This window comes from Chrysemys picta, chromosome 4 (genome assembly GCF_011386835.1).
Source record: "Chrysemys picta bellii isolate R12L10 chromosome 4, ASM1138683v2, whole genome shotgun sequence".
In the NCBI taxonomy this organism is placed as follows: domain Eukaryota; kingdom Metazoa; phylum Chordata; order Testudines; family Emydidae; genus Chrysemys; species Chrysemys picta.
The window spans coordinates 54,218,908-54,238,928 of record NC_088794.1 but is presented as its reverse complement, the minus strand read 5'-3'; the positions used below and the strand labels follow the sequence as shown (position 1 = coordinate 54,238,928).

Here is a 20,021-nt window from a genome sequence, read left to right as displayed (position 1 = left end):
CATGCTGCACGAGGAAACAGGTTTGAAGTGAAGCTGGATCTGGGGAGGGCAAACTAGGAGTGGTCTAAGCAACTTTCTGTCACCATGGTATGTTTGCCAGGGCCACTTTTCCTGATGTCCTGGGGCTTGGGCAGGGCAGCTGCAAATAGACCAGAGCAAGAAGGAAACCCAGCTCCTCTGGGCTCAGCTTATTGGAAGAGTTCAGTGATTACAGTAAAAAAAACTCACTCCTTAGAGCATTGTTATATTTGGATCTTGAGCTCTGTGATTGGTCATTTAGTCACATGGAGTGATTTCTCTTCCCTGATTGGATGCACTAACCCTTATAAACAAAAGAACTTTCTGAGGCTTGCATCTCCAATGCAAGCAGCTGGAGATATACAGGCTTCGGGGCTTGTGGCACCTGGGCAATCTCAGCCTGCCCTCTGTGCCCCAGGACAGGCCATGGTCATCGAAGAGTGAGCAATAGCAGGGCTCTTCCCTGGCAGAGGCAGAAGGGAAGGCCCAAGCCCCATTGACTGGCTGCCAGGACAGAGTTGGGAGTTTGTTCTGAACTCTGGGAAATAAAGGTCACTTTTCTCCTCACTGACTTGGGGCCAGATCCCTCCTGGTGTAAGGCAGCATCGCTCTCCTGACTGTAATGGAACTGTGCCAGTTTACACCAGCTAAGGGTTTGGCCCAGGCACTTTAACACGTTGGCCAGACCACAGAGACACCATCTCGGCTTGTGTTCACATCTGCACCACTGACTGGGCCATTCCCTGTCTGTCCAGGTCAGAAGGGCCAAGTGAGCAGAGCTGGTGACTTTCACTATAAAACGCACGGACTGGAGTGCTCTTAGAAGACAATTTCACCTGCCCCCACTGGGCCTGATTCTCTTCTTACTGGCACCTGGTGCAAATCAGGAGGGCCAGCGTAGACAAGAAAAGAATTGGGCCCAATGCACTCTGATAACACCCACTCACCATCCCTGCCACTTGGTGAAGGGGGACATTGTGTAACTGTTTCTCTCCTGGCCAAGTCCTCAGGATTGACTTCTTCCCCATTTTTTCCTAAAGACTCTTTGGGATTGGAGAGGGGGTGTCGCTGACTGACGTACCTGCCTTGGCAAAGAGTTTTTTGGCCAGTCTCGTTGGGTCCAACCTTTGTCTGTGAAATGCGTTTGCTAAGAGCCAACTCCTAGCTCCATGAAAGCCAATGGTAAAGGCCCCTTGACCAGGATTTGGCCCCAGGGAAGGCTGCCCAAGGGATTTCCTCACTCTGCAGTGAGCTTCAGTCTTCCCTTCCCTCTCCAGCTGGGTAGAGAGCATAGCCCCTGGGAAACCCAGACCCCTCCCTGCTCTCAGCTCTCTCTTCACTCCCCCTCAAAGTAACACCTTTCAGCAGGCGCTTCTCTGCTTCCCTTCCAGCTCCAAGACTGCCCGTGGGAAGAGCGTGGTTGGCGGCCGATGGAAGTAGCACCGTCTGATGGGCACAAGGCAGAGGAGAGGAGAGGCCCAGGCACGGAGTGGTGCATTCCTGTTTGGTCAGCCAGCTGGATTCCGTTTGACCACGGATCCTGCACGAACCCACCCGCCACCCCTAAGGACACAAACCAGTTGTGCTTGCACAGCCCTCACTGCAGGGGCAGCACTGTCTGCGTGTGGAGCAAATGCTTTGCTAGGTCGGCGCTGCTTGCTCTTTTCACTGAACCCCGGGATGTTGCTGTGTCTGTAAATAAAGAGAATCAGGAAGGGATATGTGCCTTTCCTGCCCAGTCATCTTTCACATGGCCTGCTTGCTGAACTTGACCTGCTGCCCTGCGTCCAGAAGATGCAGGCTGTGGAGCTGACCCTCAGCTGGTGTATGTCACTGTGATGCCATGCGAATATACGCTACCAGAGGATCGAGCTCGCTGAGTTCAGTGGAGCTACGTTGAGCTACAGCAGCTGAGTGTCTGCTCTCTGCTAGTGCTGGATGAACTTTAGTTTCAGAAAGGTCCCAAAACTGTTGGATGAATTCCAGAGATGTATCCAAACAGCCCACTTGATTTTGAGAAGCTGGGCTGGGAAACTCTTGAAAACCAATGAAGGGCTTGTCTACACAGGATCTTTGGGTGCAGTAAGCCAGGATGTGACTCTACAGGCCGCTAGCTTGCCAGGCAGGAATATCCCATGTGGACACCGCCCCAGTGCACGGAAAGTTCTGAGAGCCCTTTGACTTAGGCTGTGTCTATACTACAGAGCCACTGCCAGAAGGGGGAGTTCTGCCAGTCCAGGAACACCAACTCCCCACATGACATTAGCACTCCGCTGTTTGCACAGCTGTGTCTACACTGGGGGTTCTGCTGGTGTAGCTCTGGCACTAGGGGTGTGGTTTTTCACACCCTGAGAGACATAACCAGGCTGCTATAAATTTGAAGTACAGACCAAGCCTTCCTGCACTTTACAAGCAGTAGTAACTAAAGCGGCCTCTGGGACTTTCACTGCGCTGTAGCAGTATCTACATGGGACATTGCCACACGGCAATTTAGTGGGCTGTAGATTTATACCCTGGCCAACTGTACAGTAATGTCTCATGCAGATAAGCCCTTAATGAAGCTAGTGAGGCACGTCCAGCTGTTGGATGGGCCAGAAAGATCCTGAGGCTATGGCCCCTCTCCCATACTATTCCAGTGCTCCCTATTCTGATCAGGAACTACAGAGCTGCAGGAAAATCAACACTAATGGAAAACATAGTTAACCAGGCTTTTTCCCAGCCCCAGCCTCTGATTTGAGCTGCAGTGCAAGGTTCATATTTTATCTAGGCTGGTTTGCTCAATCTCTGTCCTAGATTTAGAGCTGTGGGGTTGTCCAGCTTGTGCGAGGGGGAAAAATTGACCTCTGTCCTGCTTCAAGTCACAAACAACTCACTCTCTAATTTCAAATCCACTCGGTTTAGTTTCATTACCTAGCTCTTAATGCTGAATGCTCCCACCTGACGCAATGGAAGGAACATGTGCTTTTTCTCATGTGCCGGTCTCGCCTGCAGCACAGGGCCCTTGGATATCTGTAAGTGGCCTCCTCTGCCCCCACGGGTAGGCATTGTAGATCCCCAGGGCCTCTGGGCCTGCCCCATGGATCAGGCGGTGGGTTGTCTCTGCAGCACCTCTTGCTCCTATGAATACTTGGAGGCCCTGCTGCCAACTCCCACCAGCTCCCTGCCTTGCCTTCCAGATTGGTAGACCCAGGAGCCTTTGTGTGCTTCTGACACCATCCGCTAAAGGTGTGCGCCAGCGCGCTCTATAAATCCATACCTGTGTGCCTATGGAATCAAATCTCTTAGCTAGTTAGCCTGGAATATTGCTAGGACAAGTCAGCACAGCAGCTATAATATTTGCTCGTGTGTAGAGCACATATCCACTGCAAATAGAGGTGGATATAATCTCTTTGCAATGGGGCTGGTGTATGATTCTGCACATGTGTGTCATGGGAGAGAATGTCTGGTCCCTGGGCGTGGGGCCTTGGCATCCCCAACTGGCCTAGCTCCTGGGACAGTGAGTACCTCGCTGTTGCTCAGCAGAGTCCTGCAGTGGAATAGGGACTGGCTCTGAGTAGCTTCTCAGTAAGGACCAGGACTGTGCAGGGGTCTCCAGAACATGGGAGGAGGATCTACGACAGGCTCTAGCTGCCCATAAATGGGTGAGATAGGCCAAGAGGGCGACCAGATGGGCTCCTTTGTCCTGCAGTGCTGTCTGCCCTCCCTGTGGCACCTGTGAGCTGTCTGCATCCATCCCAGCCCTGTGCTCAGTAACTGAGCTGGCTGGCAGTGGAGTCAGCCAACTGGCATCTCCCTGCTGCCCCTTGAAGGTGGGTGGCACCATCCTGCCCCCTCCAAGGAATTGGGGGCACACCAGGCCTCAGCCACCCTGCAACGAGCCTCTCTGAGGGGGAGTGACCATCCACACCATGAAAGGCCAACGTGAACGGAGGGGGCCGGCTTGACCTTTGCTGGGGGGGCAGAGAGGAGTGTTCCCTGCCCGCACCCCAGCGAATGGGTCAGTGTGGTTGAGTTGGTGAAGCTGATCTAGCAGAGCTCACAAAAGCCCAGTTCATAGGGACCATCTGATGGCAGCAGGGGCCTCAGCCTGGGTGGGGTGAGATTGTTTCCCATCTGTCGTCTGCCACAGAGGCCATGAGCAGGGGGCAGTGGGTGCTGGGACCCTGGCAGCCATGCAGAGGAAGGGCCTCTGACATGCATCCGCATGGGCTCACCACGAGGTGGCACCATCCGTGCACTCCCCGAAGGCCTGGTGTGCTGGCCACAAGCTGGGGTGACACCTTGCTTCCCACACAGCTGCCTGTTTAAAGCAGTGCTGGCCCCCGGCCAGGCCAGGCTGATGCAGCCACACCTGTGCGCTCTCCCAGGGCAACGCCTGGGTGCTGCCCCACCCCATGCATGTTGTTCTGAAGCTAAACCACGAGGGAGCGGCTGAGTCAGCATGTGGGGAGAGCCAGCTCTCAGCTGGGCTGTCCCCAGTCACAGCCCCCATCCCTCTCCCTCTGCCTCAAAGGCCTCTCCAAGTAGTAAGTCACCTGCTGGGTTCAGAAGGGCCAGAGACCCAGCCAGGGGCCTAACTGTGGAGTGTGGTTTCTCTGAACAAGCCAGCGAGCAGCGAAGGAATCCAGGGCAGTAAGAGCGATGGTGAATGTTAGCGTGGTCAGAACCCAGCCCCCATGTGCCCGCTGCTAGGGTCAGGCTGCATAGCACCAGGTCCTGGCTCCGGGGACGTCATCTAGCCAGCCAGCCAGCAGCAGCAGCCTTCTGCTCGCTACAGTGGCTCTGCAGGAGAGCAGAGGTGGGTTGCAGAAGCCATCAGTTGGCTCAGGAGCATGCTGCATGCTTGGGAATCCCTTAGCCCTGCAGAAAGCCATGCACATGGAAAGGGAACAGGGCCCCAGCCCTGGCAATCACAGAGGCACTGTAGAACATTTTGCTTGTGAGTGACTGATCACTGGGATGATGCTGGGAGCTGCCCCTTGCTAGGCCTTCATGTGACAGTGGATGGTACAGTCTCCTCAGCCAGCTGTAGATAGAAAGAGGCGTTTTTGGCACTCGCTGCTCTCTGGGAGTCTAGGTGGGGAGATAAGGCTGGCAGGACCATAAACTGTGCCCTAGCAAGACCACCGGGGTCAGGCGCATTCTGCTGAGGGGATGGCTCTGGCAGTTCTTTGAAGTGCCAACCAGTGGTACCGCTGTTTGGCCTGTGTTGAGCCTGAGTCAGCTGTGACCACACGTTCCTCACAGGGTCAGATATTCCAAAGAGCTTGGCACCCAATGTGCACCCAATATACAACCAACATACACCCAATGTACACTCAACATGTACTCAGCATACTTTCAACATACACCCAATGTACACCCGACATGCACTCAATGCACACCCAACATACATCCAACACACACCTAATGCACACCCAATGTAATCCAACATACACCCAGTGTACACCCAACATGCACCCAGCATACACACAATGTGCACACAACTTGCTGAGCACAGTGGAAAAATCTGCCCATATATTTTGGTGCCTAAACAGGCACTGAGCTTTTTTGAAAATCAGGTCTTGATTTGGCAAAGCCTTTAAACGTGCTTACTTTTAAGCATGTGAATAATCTAATCTGTCACAGGGTGACTGGCCCTTTAAGAGGGAGAGGGGACCTGTGCACCTCTGACTGGTCAGCTGCCACTCAGGTTTAAGAGAAGGCACCTGGGCTCTATAGAAAGGGAGATTATTAGGAAGGGGCAGGTGACAACTGCCAGAAAAAAGAGGGAGAAATGGTAGCTGGGGGAAAGAAGCTGAAGGCGTGCTGTACCTGTGAGTTACCAGTGATGAATGATGAGGACTGGCTGGTGCTGGGGAGCTGGGCTGAGTTGCAGGAGGACTTGTGTAAAGGAAGGTGGGGATGAACCAGGTTGGTCACTGCAAGCGGGGCTGGAAGTAAGGGGCTGACTCTGCAGGGTAGCTCTCAGGAGGGGACAGGGTAGGGCTCACCAAGGAGACCTGGGGAGTGGGCTGCTCTGGGAAGTCCCCCTTGCAGCAGGCCTGACCCAGGAAGAAGGTGCTGGGCGGGGAGGGAGGTTCCCTGAGAAGGGATAGGACTTTCAGACAAGGTAGGAGGCCTGAGAAGGAATCTTGGAACTCTCAGGCAGAAGGTCTAGTGAGTGGAGACTGGGAACAGGGGCTGACTGGTTAGTGACTCTCTGGATGGTCAGCTGGGGATGATTCCCTTTGAAAGGGATTGAAGAGCTGTTGTGTTGTCCTTGTGTTGTTTTGATGCCCCTTCATCTGACTAGATGAAAGGGAAACACCCTCCCTGCTCAACAAAGCACATGCTTATGTTTTGTTTGGCTGTACCAGAGCCTGAATGTGGAGCTGTATGGTTGAGTTCTATCAGTGTAGCTGTAGCCTTATAGCCCACAGCACCCTTATGAACTCCTGTAGCCTCCCCAGATGTAAACCAAGAGGCAACAGGAATGAACCCTTCAGAACAGGCAGGCAAACAGTTGTATAGCAATACCGGGTAGTGGTCATGAGAGCCATGCAGTGCAAAATCAGAGTGAGGTAGCTACAGCGGGGCTAGAGCGTGCCAAAGTGAGCCAGAATGTGCCCTTCCACCGCACTAGGTCTAACCACAAGGACTTATGGGCAGGAATTGGTATTTTTGTATTTATTCCTGGATGTGATCAGGACAAAGTGGTTCATTTCCACCAGTGAATGTGGCTTCTCCTGGCACAACAAGGTGATGTGGCTGTGGCAGAACAATATCCACATAGATTGCATTACAGCTGCACCTACTAGGAAGCTAGGGTTCAAAACCTGTCACCTTGTCTTCCGCTTGAAAATAATTGTGCATCTTCTCCTACTTCATTACAGTTTCTGCCAACTTTTGAAGATAGCTGAGGCATCAGTTGATATTTGTTGTTAACAGTAAGGGTGCTACATAGTTCCTGCTGCACTACTGTGTGTTGACACCTAAACCTATATTTTTTCAGAGGTTGATTTTTGGTTCAGAACTATTCAACACAGTCATTTCAGGAAAGCCCAACTTACTGTTTTTGCACTGTTAGTCCAATGTTGCTGAATGCAATGTCTATTCTTTATTTATCATAGAAGAGGAGACCTATGAAAAGGGGAAATCAGCATGCTGGTAATTTTGTTGCAGCCTAACCTCTTCCCCCTTGAATCTTGCTCCCTTCTATTTTCTTTACTTTTTTATGTATAGTTATACAGTTCTCTAATTGCGGTGATAGTGTGACTTTTAAAAGACTGACAGGAAAGAGTATGGAGCCCAACTATATTTACTATTTTTGCCAGTGTATTCTTCTGCTTCATGATAAGTAGACCTGTATTGCTTGATGAATGAACTCTTGTTTTGTAGGAGAGAGGAAAATGGACTATGAGAAATTACTGGAACATAAATTTCTCTTTATACTGAATAGCAGGCAGCTTCACCACACACTTCTGTAGGGTAAAATTCTAGACTGTTATATGTACAACTTTATTAGAAAAACAGTTTCCATTACATTCTTTGGAAGTCCCTTGTTAAATCAATCCTGTAAGATAATCATCCTTCAGAGGGGAGAACAGATAGTGGTACCTTGACTAAAAAATAAGCTGATATTTTCCATTTTTCCTTAAGAAGTTATGGATACAATTATTAAACATATAGTGAACCAAGAGTGTAGTAAATTTTACCTAACGTGGAGTACAATAAATGTTACTGCACAAGAATGCAAGTGCAGACAAAAATCCCCTGCCAGTCTCCACTGGTGCTTCAGAGTTATGATCTATAGGATAGGTTTTCCTCCAAGGTACTTTTCAGCTCAAAATCAGAATATTAAATGCACCATTCTGTTTTGGTGATGCATCTTTTTCTTAGATAAGGTTGTGGTTAACGTAAACCATTGTCTTCTGGCAGGGCAGTAAAGCATTCATGTCTTGTTTCAGCTCTTTGACAAGCAATCATATGGCAGGATGAATGGAGTATTCTTCCATTTGTATAAAACAACTTGATAAATATTAACAGGGCCTGATTTCTCTCCTCCCACCCCCACCCCCTCAAGAGATGCTCAGTACCCATATCTTCCATTGACTTCAGTTGGAATTCTGGGCACAATCTGTGTAGTTTAGAGAGGGCAACAAGTATAATTCCAATAGGGTTGTGGCACAACTTTATTCTAAAGTTTAATTCCCCCCATCCCCAACATTACCCCTCCAAATTTTTCTCCTAATAGCACTCTTTTTGGGAGGGTATACAAATGCTTGTCTGGCTCAGTATTCTGGAGCCCAGGATATAAAAGCTTTTACTCCAACAATCCCTCAGTCTCTCTCTGACAGCTTGGGTGGGTGATGAACCCAATTCTCTCCCGACATCAGAATTTGTTAGGGTAGTTTAAAGTATTTATCTAATACCAAGCTTATAGTTTGTAGGTGGGACGAGGGGGAAGGTTGTGTAGTTTGACTTTGACTATTAAGTTCCTTCCATTTAGGAAGATGGGGGAAATAAGTCTGATCCAAGACTCGTCGTCCTGACAAAATATTCCTCCAAAGTTGTTGTCATAGAGGAAATCTTGGGGAACTGAATGTTTTTAGAAGGGAAGGGCTCTGATTCAAGAGGAACACAAGTAATGTTGTGTGAAATAGCTCTTTGGGTTTTTGCTTAAGAAAAAGTCTTAAATCCACCAAAGGGGGATCCCCTCGTGATGTTAAGTAGCTTTTCTCATCTAGTTATAAGGAAATTCTTGCATCCATCAGGACAGGAGGCCTTGGGATTCTTTTCTTGTTAGCAGAGCAGCCAGTTCTTTAGTTCGTAGCACTCCTTGTTGTTGTTTTAAATAGAACCAGGTAGATCCAAGAAGTATAGGGACAAACAAGAATCCAATAGTGTGCATTAGTCTTCTCAGTCAGTCAGAAATTGGTTCCAAAGGTTGGTTCTGATTATGACCTGGCATAAACAGCAGCTGTAGGGCTTCTTTGGATTCAAGCTGTTCACGTCCTCTCAGGATGATGGGGCCATCTCTGTCCAGGTGACTCAAATCCTTCATGCAGAAGACCTGTGGAACAGTCTTATCTCTATAGAGCTTTCTCAAGGGATCTATCTGTGGAAGGTCCTGCCATCGCCTTCCTGCTCCTGTCAAAACTTCCACCGTTGTTGCTAGGACCTTTTTAGTCAAAGTTGAGAAGGCAAAAAATGTAGCCAGTCTTGGTTAGAATTCTTAACTCATTTATGAAAAACAAACAGTAAATTTAAAATGTAAGGAGAATGTCTTACTGACATTTACTATGCTCCTTCTGCAGTCAAAGAAACAGTCTAAATATTGTCTTTTAAGTACTACTTTCTGGTAAACATCCTTTGGGTTCAAGAGGTTCCAGAAAGCAATTTTGAAATAAAATGTCTAAATGACAAGAATACTTAAATGAGCCTTTGTCACCAGCAGATGCACCTTATACGCAGTTCAGTATGGGTGTCAATTGTATGGTCACACCACCTGAAAAAAAGAGCAGCTAATATAAACTTGGGTGCTGAATACTATAGAATGGGAGGGAACAGCTTGCGTTACTCAGTTGACCTTCATGCTAACTCACAATGGCACTGTAAGCTTTTTTTTTTTTCTTCCCAGCTACCCTTTGCCAGAAGATAAAACTATAATGTAGGGCTCTAGCAGTTTGCATAGTGAAAGGTGTGTGAATGTGAAATTACGATCAGGGCTTGGGCAATCATCTTTCCTTCCCAATCCACAAGAGGATAAATGTAGGATAAGATTGTCAAAATTGAGGGATTTGGATGTCCAGATCCCTTAGGCAACTTTTGAAAATCTCCACTTTAATGGCTCTCTTAATTATGCAATATACTCCAACCTATAAAGTTTGTGTATTCAGAATTTTAAGGCAAGGTGTAGGAACTGTCCAGGGATTTCACTTGCAACTTTGCTTTCCTCAGCAAGAAATGAGATCACTTTAAGCACTGCATATTAAAGTAGGTTTTTGCAAAGAAGTAGCTTCCTCTTTGTGTTGCACACAGCACAACCCCACCATGAGAACAAAGCAAATTACTGTACTTCAGTGATTAATGTTTTAAGACTGGCAACAGAATAGAGCCCCACTGTCAATACTGAAAACTGCCTTAATCAAGAAGATGATGGAGCAGTGTGACCAAAAAGCCAGATTCCTGTGTAAATTGAGGCTTAGGCCTGGTCTACACTAACCCCCCAATTCGAACTAAGGTACGCAACTTCAGCTACGTGAATAACGTAGCTGAGGTCGATGTACCTTGGTTCGAACTTACCGTGGTCCAGACGCGGCGGGCAGGCTCCCCCGTTGACTCCGCGTACTCCTCTCGCCGAGCAGGATTGCCGGAGTTGACGGTGAGCACTTCTGGGTTCGATTTATCACGTTTTGTCTGGACGCGATAGATCGAACCCAGAAGTTCGATTTGTCTGCCGTCGAACCAGCGCGTAAGTATAGACAAGCCCTTAGAAACTAGTAAATCCTTCTTTGTCCATGCTAGATAAATAGTCTAGTGGAGAAAAGAGGAAGTCCAGCAATTGAGGAAAACTTTACAGTTCTTCAAGATCTAGAAGAGAGTACACACAACCTCAAATCCTGAGATCAAAGGGAAAATTAATCCTCTGGAACAGGACAAAAGCAGTAAAGAAGTTTTTCCAAGAGGCCATTTTCAGGGAGCAGCTTTTGGGCTCCTGCTATTTTAGTCATTTATTTTCTTCTGCCCTTATCTTGCATCCCTTGTCAGGCAGACTGTACCAACGGAATAGTCCCTTTTCTTCTTTGAGTAGTTTCCCTATGGGTGCTCCACTGTAGGTGAGTGTGCGCCCCTACGCCACTGATCAGAGAAGTTCAACAGCAGTCCATCCCGCCCACACGCACGGCTCCCCACCCGCCACAAGGCCAGCCAGCATGCGCAGGCATTTCCTCCTCAGTTCTTTCTCAACCATCCCTGGCTAGAGACTGAGGTAAGAGCTGTCCGTTCATGGATTGTTAACTCCCTATAGTTTTGCAAATTTTAGCTTCGCTTGAAGCCTTTTCCTTTTAGTACCTTGTTTGTTTTTAGTTGGCCATGCCAAAAAAAAAAAAGAGAAGAAAGGGTTTGCTTCCCACCAACTCCAGTGGAAGAGACCCCCCCCCTAGACAAGGCTATTCCTGGCTCTCCAGGCTTCAAAAAGTGCCTTATCTGCAAAGAATCCATCCCAGTGATGGATGGACACTTGCAGTGCGTTCGCTGCCTGGAGGAAAAGCACAATCCACAAAAGTGTGGTTGCTGCTAACAGCTAAAACCAGGTCCAGGAAGGCTTAAACTGCTGCTCATGGAGTTGGCCCTTCAACCCCCGGAGTCCCAGCGAGAGCTGTCACCGCAACCTTCTACTACAAAAGCAGGTGATTCCAAAGAGATGTCATTCACTCAAATCCACTAAAAAAAGGTCTGCAAATCCCCGTAACGAGCCCCAATCAAGCCAGAAATGATCTCCAGCTCCATCTGTATCATTGGTACCAACGGCACCAAAGCCAACTAGAGTTGTTATCCAATGCACGCCCAGTACTGAGCTGACAGAGCAAGTTGGTCTGCCCAAAGACCTGAGGGGCAGAGGCAAAGAAGTATCAGTACTGCGGGGGTGTGAAAAGCATGGAAAATCTGCCCTGGGGAAGGCTACATTTGATGCAGTCATCGGTACAGACCTTGACCCTGCTGTGCTTGGCACTGACGGACCATATGATTGGGTCTTCATCTTCAACTCTGTCAGTACGAGCCTCTTGGCACCGACAACCACCGGCACAACTGCCATCCGCACCGGCAGATTTCCGGTGCGCAAGGGCTCTCTCAGTATCAAATGTACTGGATTCATCCCTACTCAGTACCGGGGCTGGGGTAGAGAGTTCTCCCAGAGCATTAGACTCCATGATATCTCCATTTTGCGTACCTCCTTTCTCTTCATCAGAGTCAGCTAGTGAGGGAGGGGATTTGGGTTTCCACCACTTGTCTTACCCACCCTATGAGTCCCAATTTCATCATGGACACCAGATGTACCGCCCGTCTGACCCTCAGCCTCCATGGTTTGGACAGCCATTGTATCAGCTGCCAGCCCCCTTAATGGCCAGATTGAGATCCCAAAGAGGGCCAAGAGACAAGAAGTCTCCCAGGCCCCTAGTGTAGCATATCCACAGGCAAGGAGGCATCCTCCTTCAGCTGCAGCGTCAAAGGGGTTGGAACCTCCTGAACAACTGATGGAGGAAGTTGAAGCTGAGGCAGAAAAGGAAGAAACCCTTCAACTTGTCTTTAGTCATCCTCACCTGAGGAGGAGGTGTGCCCTCTCCGCCATCCATGGTGGATGATTTTAAATCATTCCAGGACTTCACTCAGAGGGTGGCAGAAGCCTTGCAAATACAGCTGCATGAAGTGGCAGAGCCTCACCACAAACTTGTGCACATTCTACACTCTTCCACCTCTGCCAGAGTTATATGGCAGACCCCTGTCCGTCCTGCCAACATGCAAGCGGATGGACAAAAAGTATTATGTGCCGGTGAAGGGCACTGAATTTTTATTTTCTCACCTACCTCCAAAATCCATCATTGCAGATGTAATTAATTGGACGGGCTGTCAATGCCAGTTTAAATCCAACCCGTATTACCGAGATGGGAAACGAATGTGTTTTTCTGCCAAACATGACCATATATCAGCCACTCTTCAGTTCCAGGAAGCAAATTACCTTGTCAGCCACATATGACTACCAGAACTATGTGAAACTACGTGCCTTTATTGATCGAGGGACTTGATTAATCGGCATTGGTGAGGCCTCATCTGGAGTACCGTGTCCAGTTTGGGGCCTCACACTACAAGACGGATGTGGAAAAATTGGAAAGAGTCCAGCGGAAGGCAACAAAAATGATTAGGGGGCTGGAGCACATGACTTATGAGGAGAGGCTGAGGGAACTGGGATTATTTAGTCTGCAGAAGAGAAGAATGAGGGGGGATTTGATAGCTGCTTTCAACTACCTGAAAGGGGGTTCCAAAGAGAATGGATCTAGACTGTTCTCAGTGGTACCAGATGACAGAGCAAGGAGTAATGGTCTCAAGTTGCAGTGAGGGAGGTTTAGGTTGGATATTAGGAAAACCTTTTTCACTAGGAGGGTGGTGAAGCACTGGAATGGGTTACCTAGGGAGGTGGTGGAATCTCCTTCCTTAGAGGTTTTTAAGGTCAGGCTTGACAAAGCCCTGGCTGGGATGATTTAGTTGGGGATTGGCCCTGCTTTGAGCAGGGGGTTGGACTAGATGACCACCTGAGGTCCCTTCCAACCCTGATATTCTATGATTCTATGACAGCATGATCCAGTGACTGGGGCACAGATGGGGGAATTGGTGGCCCTGCGTTCTACTCCTGGAATGGCCAGTGACTTACTTGTGTGACCTCAAATGAGCCACTTTCTCTCTCCCTGTGCCTGCTTCCCCACCTGTCGAGCGGGGATAATAGTACTACTTACCTTGCTTTGCAAAGAAAGCACTTGGGTCCAGATCCTCAAAGGTATTTAGGCTCCTAACTCCCATTGATTCCATTGGGAGTTAGGTGCTTAAATGCCTTTGAGATCTACAGTTCAGGGCAAGGCCCCTAGCTAATGTTATCTCCACTGGTAACTTAATTGTGGACAGATGGGGGCGTGTGCATATATGTGTATGCCAACCTTGTCTGTATAACCAAGACTTGGTGGGATGATTCCTAAGGCCTTGTACTGCAGCAGCTTCCTCCAGGCAGGCTCAACATGAGTTTAGGGTGGGAGTGAAGGGTGTGTGTATGTGAGTGGGAAGTGTCCCAACCCATCATGTAACTCATCGGAGACCGTCTGCCCTGTGTGTCCTCTTTCCCAGCCTAACCCATCTAGAGCTAGTGAGAGATGTGCCCACCTTGCCTCAAGGAGGCTTACGAGAGAGCTGCTCAGGACATGGGTTTTCCCATGGAAATCTTTGACTTTTTTTTTTTTTCTTCAATAAACTGAAAAGCAAAAAACTAGTGGCTGAAAGGGCTGCAAACCCAAATGTTTTCAACTGAAACACCCCAAAACTGGGGGGTTCAACTTCTTTTGAAGAAAGCAGACACTGTGTGGAAAACATTCCTTGAATCAAAAACCCAACTTTCTACTGCGGAGGGGGGGACATTTCAAGGGGAAAAATCTCTGACTAGCCATTGCTCACAATGGTAGCTCCTTGGCGAATCCATTCTCAGCAATGCTGGGACTGTCTCTTGCCATGTGTTTGGCGAGGGGGCTGCATCCTGGTCCAGACCTTGCTGCAGTGAGATGGGCCTTCACAGCAATCTGCCCCCGAGCAGGCAATGCATTTGAATGGTCTCCAGGCATAGCACATCAGCTTTTGCAGAAAGCTGCAGCTTGTTTGCTTAGCAAAGTCACCTGCAAGCCATATAACACCTGGTCTTCATAACTGCATTGGCCTGCTATTCGGTTCTGAGAGTGATTCCTTGGAGTTGAATTAGGGGAGGGAACAGATTAGGGCCCAGATCCTCAAAGGTGTTTAAACACCTAACTCCCATTGTAATCAATGGGAGTTAGGCAGCTAAATACTACCTGAGGATCTGGGCCTTGTAGCAGGGCATTCTGAGTTGAAAGTCCTGTTTCTGGAACTTGCTTCCTTTCTGTGCACAATTGATAGACTTTAAGGCCAGAAGGGACCATTGTGATCATCTAGTCGGACCTCCTGCATGTTGCAGGCCACAGAGCCTCACCCACCCACTCCTGCAACAGATCTATAACCTCTGGCTGTTAGTGAAGTCCTCAAATCTTGTTGTTTGTTTGTTTTTTAAAGACTTCAGGTTACAAAGAATCCACCTTTTACTCTAGTTTAAACCAGCAAATGACCCGTGCCCCTTGCTGCAGCAGAAGGCAACCCCCCCTCCCCCTCCCAATTTTTTGCCAATCTGTCCTGGGGAAAATTCTTTCCTAACCCCAGATATGGCAATTGGCCGAACCCTGAGCATGTGGGCAAGACCCATGAGCTAGCTACTTTGGGTAATGAGTGTGTTGAAGCTGAACAGAGTGTACAACCCCCTGATCCTTGGTAATTACTCAGGCAGGTGAATTCCACGTTGCCATGGCTGCACTGCTACCAGTAGCTGGGCTAGCTAGATCAAAGCTAGTTCGGGATGTCCAGATGCTGCAATCACCCCTCCCGCCCCATTGCAATGTAGACCTCTCCAGACTTCCCCTGGGGGTCAGAGCTGGGGATTGAACCCCGGTACCATAATCACCAGCCCAGCCAATGCTTCACCCACAAGACCATCCTATGCAGCTGGTTTGGTTATAGTGTAGGATACATCTGTTTGTTCAGGCTTCTGCTAAATCCAGGTTGTATGTTCTCTTTAGGTCTACTTAAGACAGGATTTCACCCCCCCACCCCCCGCAGCAACCAATTTGGCCTGTAAATTGCTGGCAACTGTAGCCAGTACACAGGTATCAATTAGTAAGTGTGACTGTGATAGATGGACATCTGGATTCAAGCAATACAATCAGTAATGCTGTGGGGAGACATTGGTGGGCAGGGCTGGCCTTGCCATGAGGCAAACTGAGGTGGCTGCCTCAGGTGCCAGACTGTGGGCGGGTGCCACTAGGACTAGGGTTACCATACGTCCGGATTTTCCCGGACATGTCCGGCTTTTGGGGGCTCAAATCCCCGTCCGGGGGGAAATCCCCAAAAGCCGGGCATGTCCGGGAAAATCGGGAGGTCGGCCGGGCCGGCGGGGAGCCGGGTCGGCCGGGGGGTGCGCCGGGCCCGCGGGGAGCCGGGCCCGCGGGGAGCCGGGGGGTGCGCCGGGCCCGTGGGGAGCCGGGGGGTGCGCCGGGCCGCCGGGGGCCGGCAGTGCTGGGCGGGCCGGGGGTGGTCGGCCGGGGCCGGCACCCCAGGGCCCGAGCCGACCCAGGCTGGAAACGCCGGGGGGCCAGCCTGGGCCGCGCCTCCTCCCCCCACACCCCCCTTACCTGCTTCAGGCTTCCCGCGAATCAAATATTCGCGGGAAGCAGGGGAGGGGGCGGGGTTGGGCGGGGGTGTGGGCGGGGCTGGGGGCGGGGCCGGGGGCCATGGAGTGTCCTCCATTTGGAGGCACAAAATATGGTAACCCTAACTAGGACCCAGAGTCTAGGAAATTGTGTCTGCTGCTGGTGCATATGTATTCTCTCTGCTTTAGCCGCACAGAGATGGTGGAGTGCTGTGCTGGAGGAAGGAGGGCACAAGAGACAGAACAGGCAGGCAGGAGAAAAGGTGAGAGGGAATAACAGAAAGCAGCAGGAGCTGCAGGGAGAGAGCGGAGGAGGAGCCTCTTATGTACCTCTCCAGCACCCCCAGGAGCCTGGACTGATTCACACCAGCTTCTCAGGGAGCTTCCTGTTTCCTGCTGCTTCCTTGAACCCACTTGAGGAAAACAGGCAGTCAACTGAAGCCAGTTAGGCCCTTAAGACGCTGATATCTTCCCTCACTCATGCCCTGCTACCAGCCTGCTTATTTGTCCCCTTCAACTGAGTGTTGAGAGCCAATATAGCTGGCACAGAACAGCAGTCATGAGTGAAAGAAGAAAACGCCCCCCTGGGGCAGCATTCAGAAAAAGAAAGAAAAGCTTCCTTTGCTTTCTATCTAAGCAGGAAGGAGCTCTCCTGAGATACATAGACACAAATGTTCACGGTGAGCGTTCCGCCCCCAGTGAGGATGTGAGTGCTGAGGAGATGCCTGATCTTCCAGTTAGTCAGAGTAAAGGTGACTTGGCAGCTACTGCAGCATCCATATCTCCATCTCAAATGGATGTAACCATGCACATTCCTGAAGAAAAGTGTAGATCAGAGAAGAGTGTGGTGGAGGCGCAAGAAACAGCTGCTGAGGAGTTTAGTTCCTTAAGTCTAGATGATCCAGGACTGTGGACCCACTTGATCAGTAGCCTAAGGGACTTCCTTGTACTGCATGGGCCACAGCAAGTGAAAAACTTCATGTTCCCCAAAGACAATGAAAATAGAAGTTTCCATCCAACACATTACTAGTGTAAAATCCCCAATGGTGACAAAGTGGAGAGGCCATGGCTTATGTACTCAAAAACCCAGAATGCTGAATACTGTTTTTGTTGCAAACTCTTCATCTAATGTTCCAGCCACATTGGGTTCTACAGGAACAAAGGACTGCAAAAATCTTGCTAGAAATCTGGCATTCCATGAGAAGGCAGCAAATCACCAGAGAGCATTCCATAGGTGGAAAGACCTTGAGATGAGACTAAGGTTAAAGGCCACCATAGATGATCAGCATCAAGAGAAGATTGCATCAGAGTCTCTTTACTGGCAAAATGTTCTGAAAAGGCTCATTGCCATTGTGAGAAGGCTTGCTACCCAAAACCTAGCACAGTGTGGCACTTCAGATCAGCTGTATGTGCCAAACAATGGAAACTTCCTTAAAATTGTGGAGCTGATGGCTGAGTTTAATGCTGTACTCCAGGAACATCTAAGAAGAGTCACAGCCCAAGAAATGTACACACACCACTACCTTGGAAAAACAATTCAAAATGAGATCATACAGTTACTGGCAAAGAGAAGATTGTGGCAGATCTGAAGTCAGCAAGATTTTACTCCCTCAGACAGAGACAAACACCTACAAAATCTTTATCAAGCATTCTTAAAACTACAATACCCACCTGGGGAAGTGAGGAAACAGATTGATAGAGCGAGAGGGTACCCAGAAATCACCTACTACAGGACAGGTCCAACAAGGAAAATAACAGAACACCACTGGCCATCACGTACAGCCCCCAGCTAAAACCTCTCCAGCACATTATCAATGATCTACAATCTATCCTGGAAAACGATCCCTCACTCTCACAGACCTTGGGATGCAGGCCAGTCCTTGCTTACAGACAGCCCCCCAACCTGAAGCAAATACTCACCAGCAACTACACACCACACTACAGAAACACTAACCCAGGAACCAATCCCTGTAGCAAACATCGTTGCCTACTCTGTCCCCACATCTACTCTAGCGACACCATCAGAGGACCCAACCACATCAGCCACACCATCAAGGGATCATTCACCTGCACGTCTACTAATGTTATATATGCCATCATGTGCCAGCAATGCCCCTCTGCCATGTACATTGGCCAAACCAGACAGTCCCTATGTAGAAGAATAAATGGACACAAATCGGACATCAGGAATGGTAACATACAAAAGCCAGTAGGAGAACACTTCAATCTCCCTGGACATTCTATAACAGATTTAGAAGTAGCTATACTTGAACAAAAAAACTTCAGAAACAGACTTCAAAGAGAAACAGCAGAACTAAAATTCATTTGCAAATTTAACACCATTAATTTGGGCTTGAATAGGGACTGGGAGTGGCTGGCTCATTACAAAAGCAGCTTTGCCTCTCCTGGAGTTGACACCTCCTCATCTATTACTGGGAGTGGACTACATCCACCCTGATCAAATTGGCCCTGTCAACACTGGTTCTCCACTTGTGAGGTAACTCCCTTCTCTTCATGTGTCATTATATAATGCCTGCATCTGTAATTTTTACTCCATGCATCTGAAGAAGTGAGGGTTTTTTACCCATGAAAGCTTATGCTCAAATAAATCTGTTAGTCTTTAAGGTGCCACCGGACTCCTTGTTGTTTTTGAAGATATTACTCTTTTAGTCTGGACTGCACACCTGACATCAGCCATACGGAACAAAGGACTTTAATGGTGCGTTTTGTAACAACAACAGAACCTAGTGAAAATGTCTCTACAATGGTGACTGTCAGAGAGCATTTTCTAGAATTTATTGACATTGATGATACTACAGGAGCTGGTATGACAAATGTGCTTCAAAGCCGGAAGATACGGGAATTGCGATAGCTGACATGAGAGGTCAGGGCTACGATAATGGTACCAACATGAGAGGAAAGAACAGAGGAGTGCAGACACAGATCTGAGAGTTAAACCCTCGAGCTTTTTTTGTCCCATGCAGTTCTCATTCTTTGAACTTGGTGGTCAGTGATGCAGCATCAGCTTCTAGTGAGGCTGCTGAATTTTTTAAATGTAATTCAAAGCATCTATGTATTTTTCTCTACATCAACTCATCGATGGCAAATTTTGAAGCAACATCTGGGAACATCCTCTCTGACACTGAAACCACTGAGTGCCACACGATGGGAAAGTCCATTGGAGGCGATAAAGCCTATCAAACACGAAATTGGGAAGATAGATGATACCATAGTTGCCATTATGGAGGATAATACTATGACAGGAACTGTTCATGGGAGAACAATGGCAGAGGGAAATGGAATCACCAGAAACATACATAACTTCAAATTTCTCTATGGCTTAGTGTTGTGGCATGACATACTGTTTGAAATAAATATTGTAAGCAAGAGACTCCAAGGTGTTGACCTTGATATATCTGGAGCAATGGAACAACTGGACAAAGCAAAGTCATACCTACATTCTTACCAGTCAGATGAGGGATTTCAAAACGTTCTGAAGAGTACACAGAAGTTGGCAGAGGAACTTCACACTGAAGCTATTTTCCCACTCATTCAAGAATACAAGAGTCACCGAAGAAGAAGACATTTTGATTACGAGGCACAGGATAATTGCATAAGAGACTCCAAACAACAATTCAAAGTTGAATTCTTTAACCAGGTTCTATATTGTGCAATAGAGTCAGTTGAAGAACATTTCATTCAGCTCAAAGAACACAGCAGTATATTTGGGATGTTGTATGATATTCCAAAACTCCTCACGATACCTGAAGAAGACCTACACCAGCAATGCAGGGCACTAGAGACAGTGTTGACACATGACATGCGTGATATTGATGCGAGTGATTTAGGTGATAAACTGAAAGCCCTTTCAAGATACATTTCAGCAGGATCAATCCAAAGGCTGTTCTGGAATATATGTGCACAAATAAGATGACCACCCTCTTTCCAAATGCTTTTGTTGCTCTGCGCATACTTCTAACATGCCCTGTAA

The 20,021-nt window shown here is 48.5% G+C and overlaps 1 protein-coding gene across 13 annotated transcripts in view; it reads left to right on the top strand.

Moving 5' to 3' along the window:
- Positions 1–20,021, top strand: part of TNNT2 (troponin T2, cardiac type) — a 96,693-nt gene that overhangs the window by 31,771 nt on the left and 44,901 nt on the right. For 6 of the 13 annotated variants that reach the window (XM_065592284.1, XM_065592283.1, XM_065592282.1 and 3 more), the window contains one exon: positions 1,410–12,185. In XM_065592284.1, the coding sequence (XP_065448356.1) occupies positions 1,410–1,784 (375 nt within the window). In that variant the 3' untranslated portion in view covers positions 1,785–12,185. Of the gene's footprint in view, positions 1–1,386; positions 12,186–20,021 lie in introns of those variants that run through there. The other 7 variants (XM_065592288.1, XM_065592290.1, XM_065592287.1 and 4 more) reach the window with 3 other exon arrangements.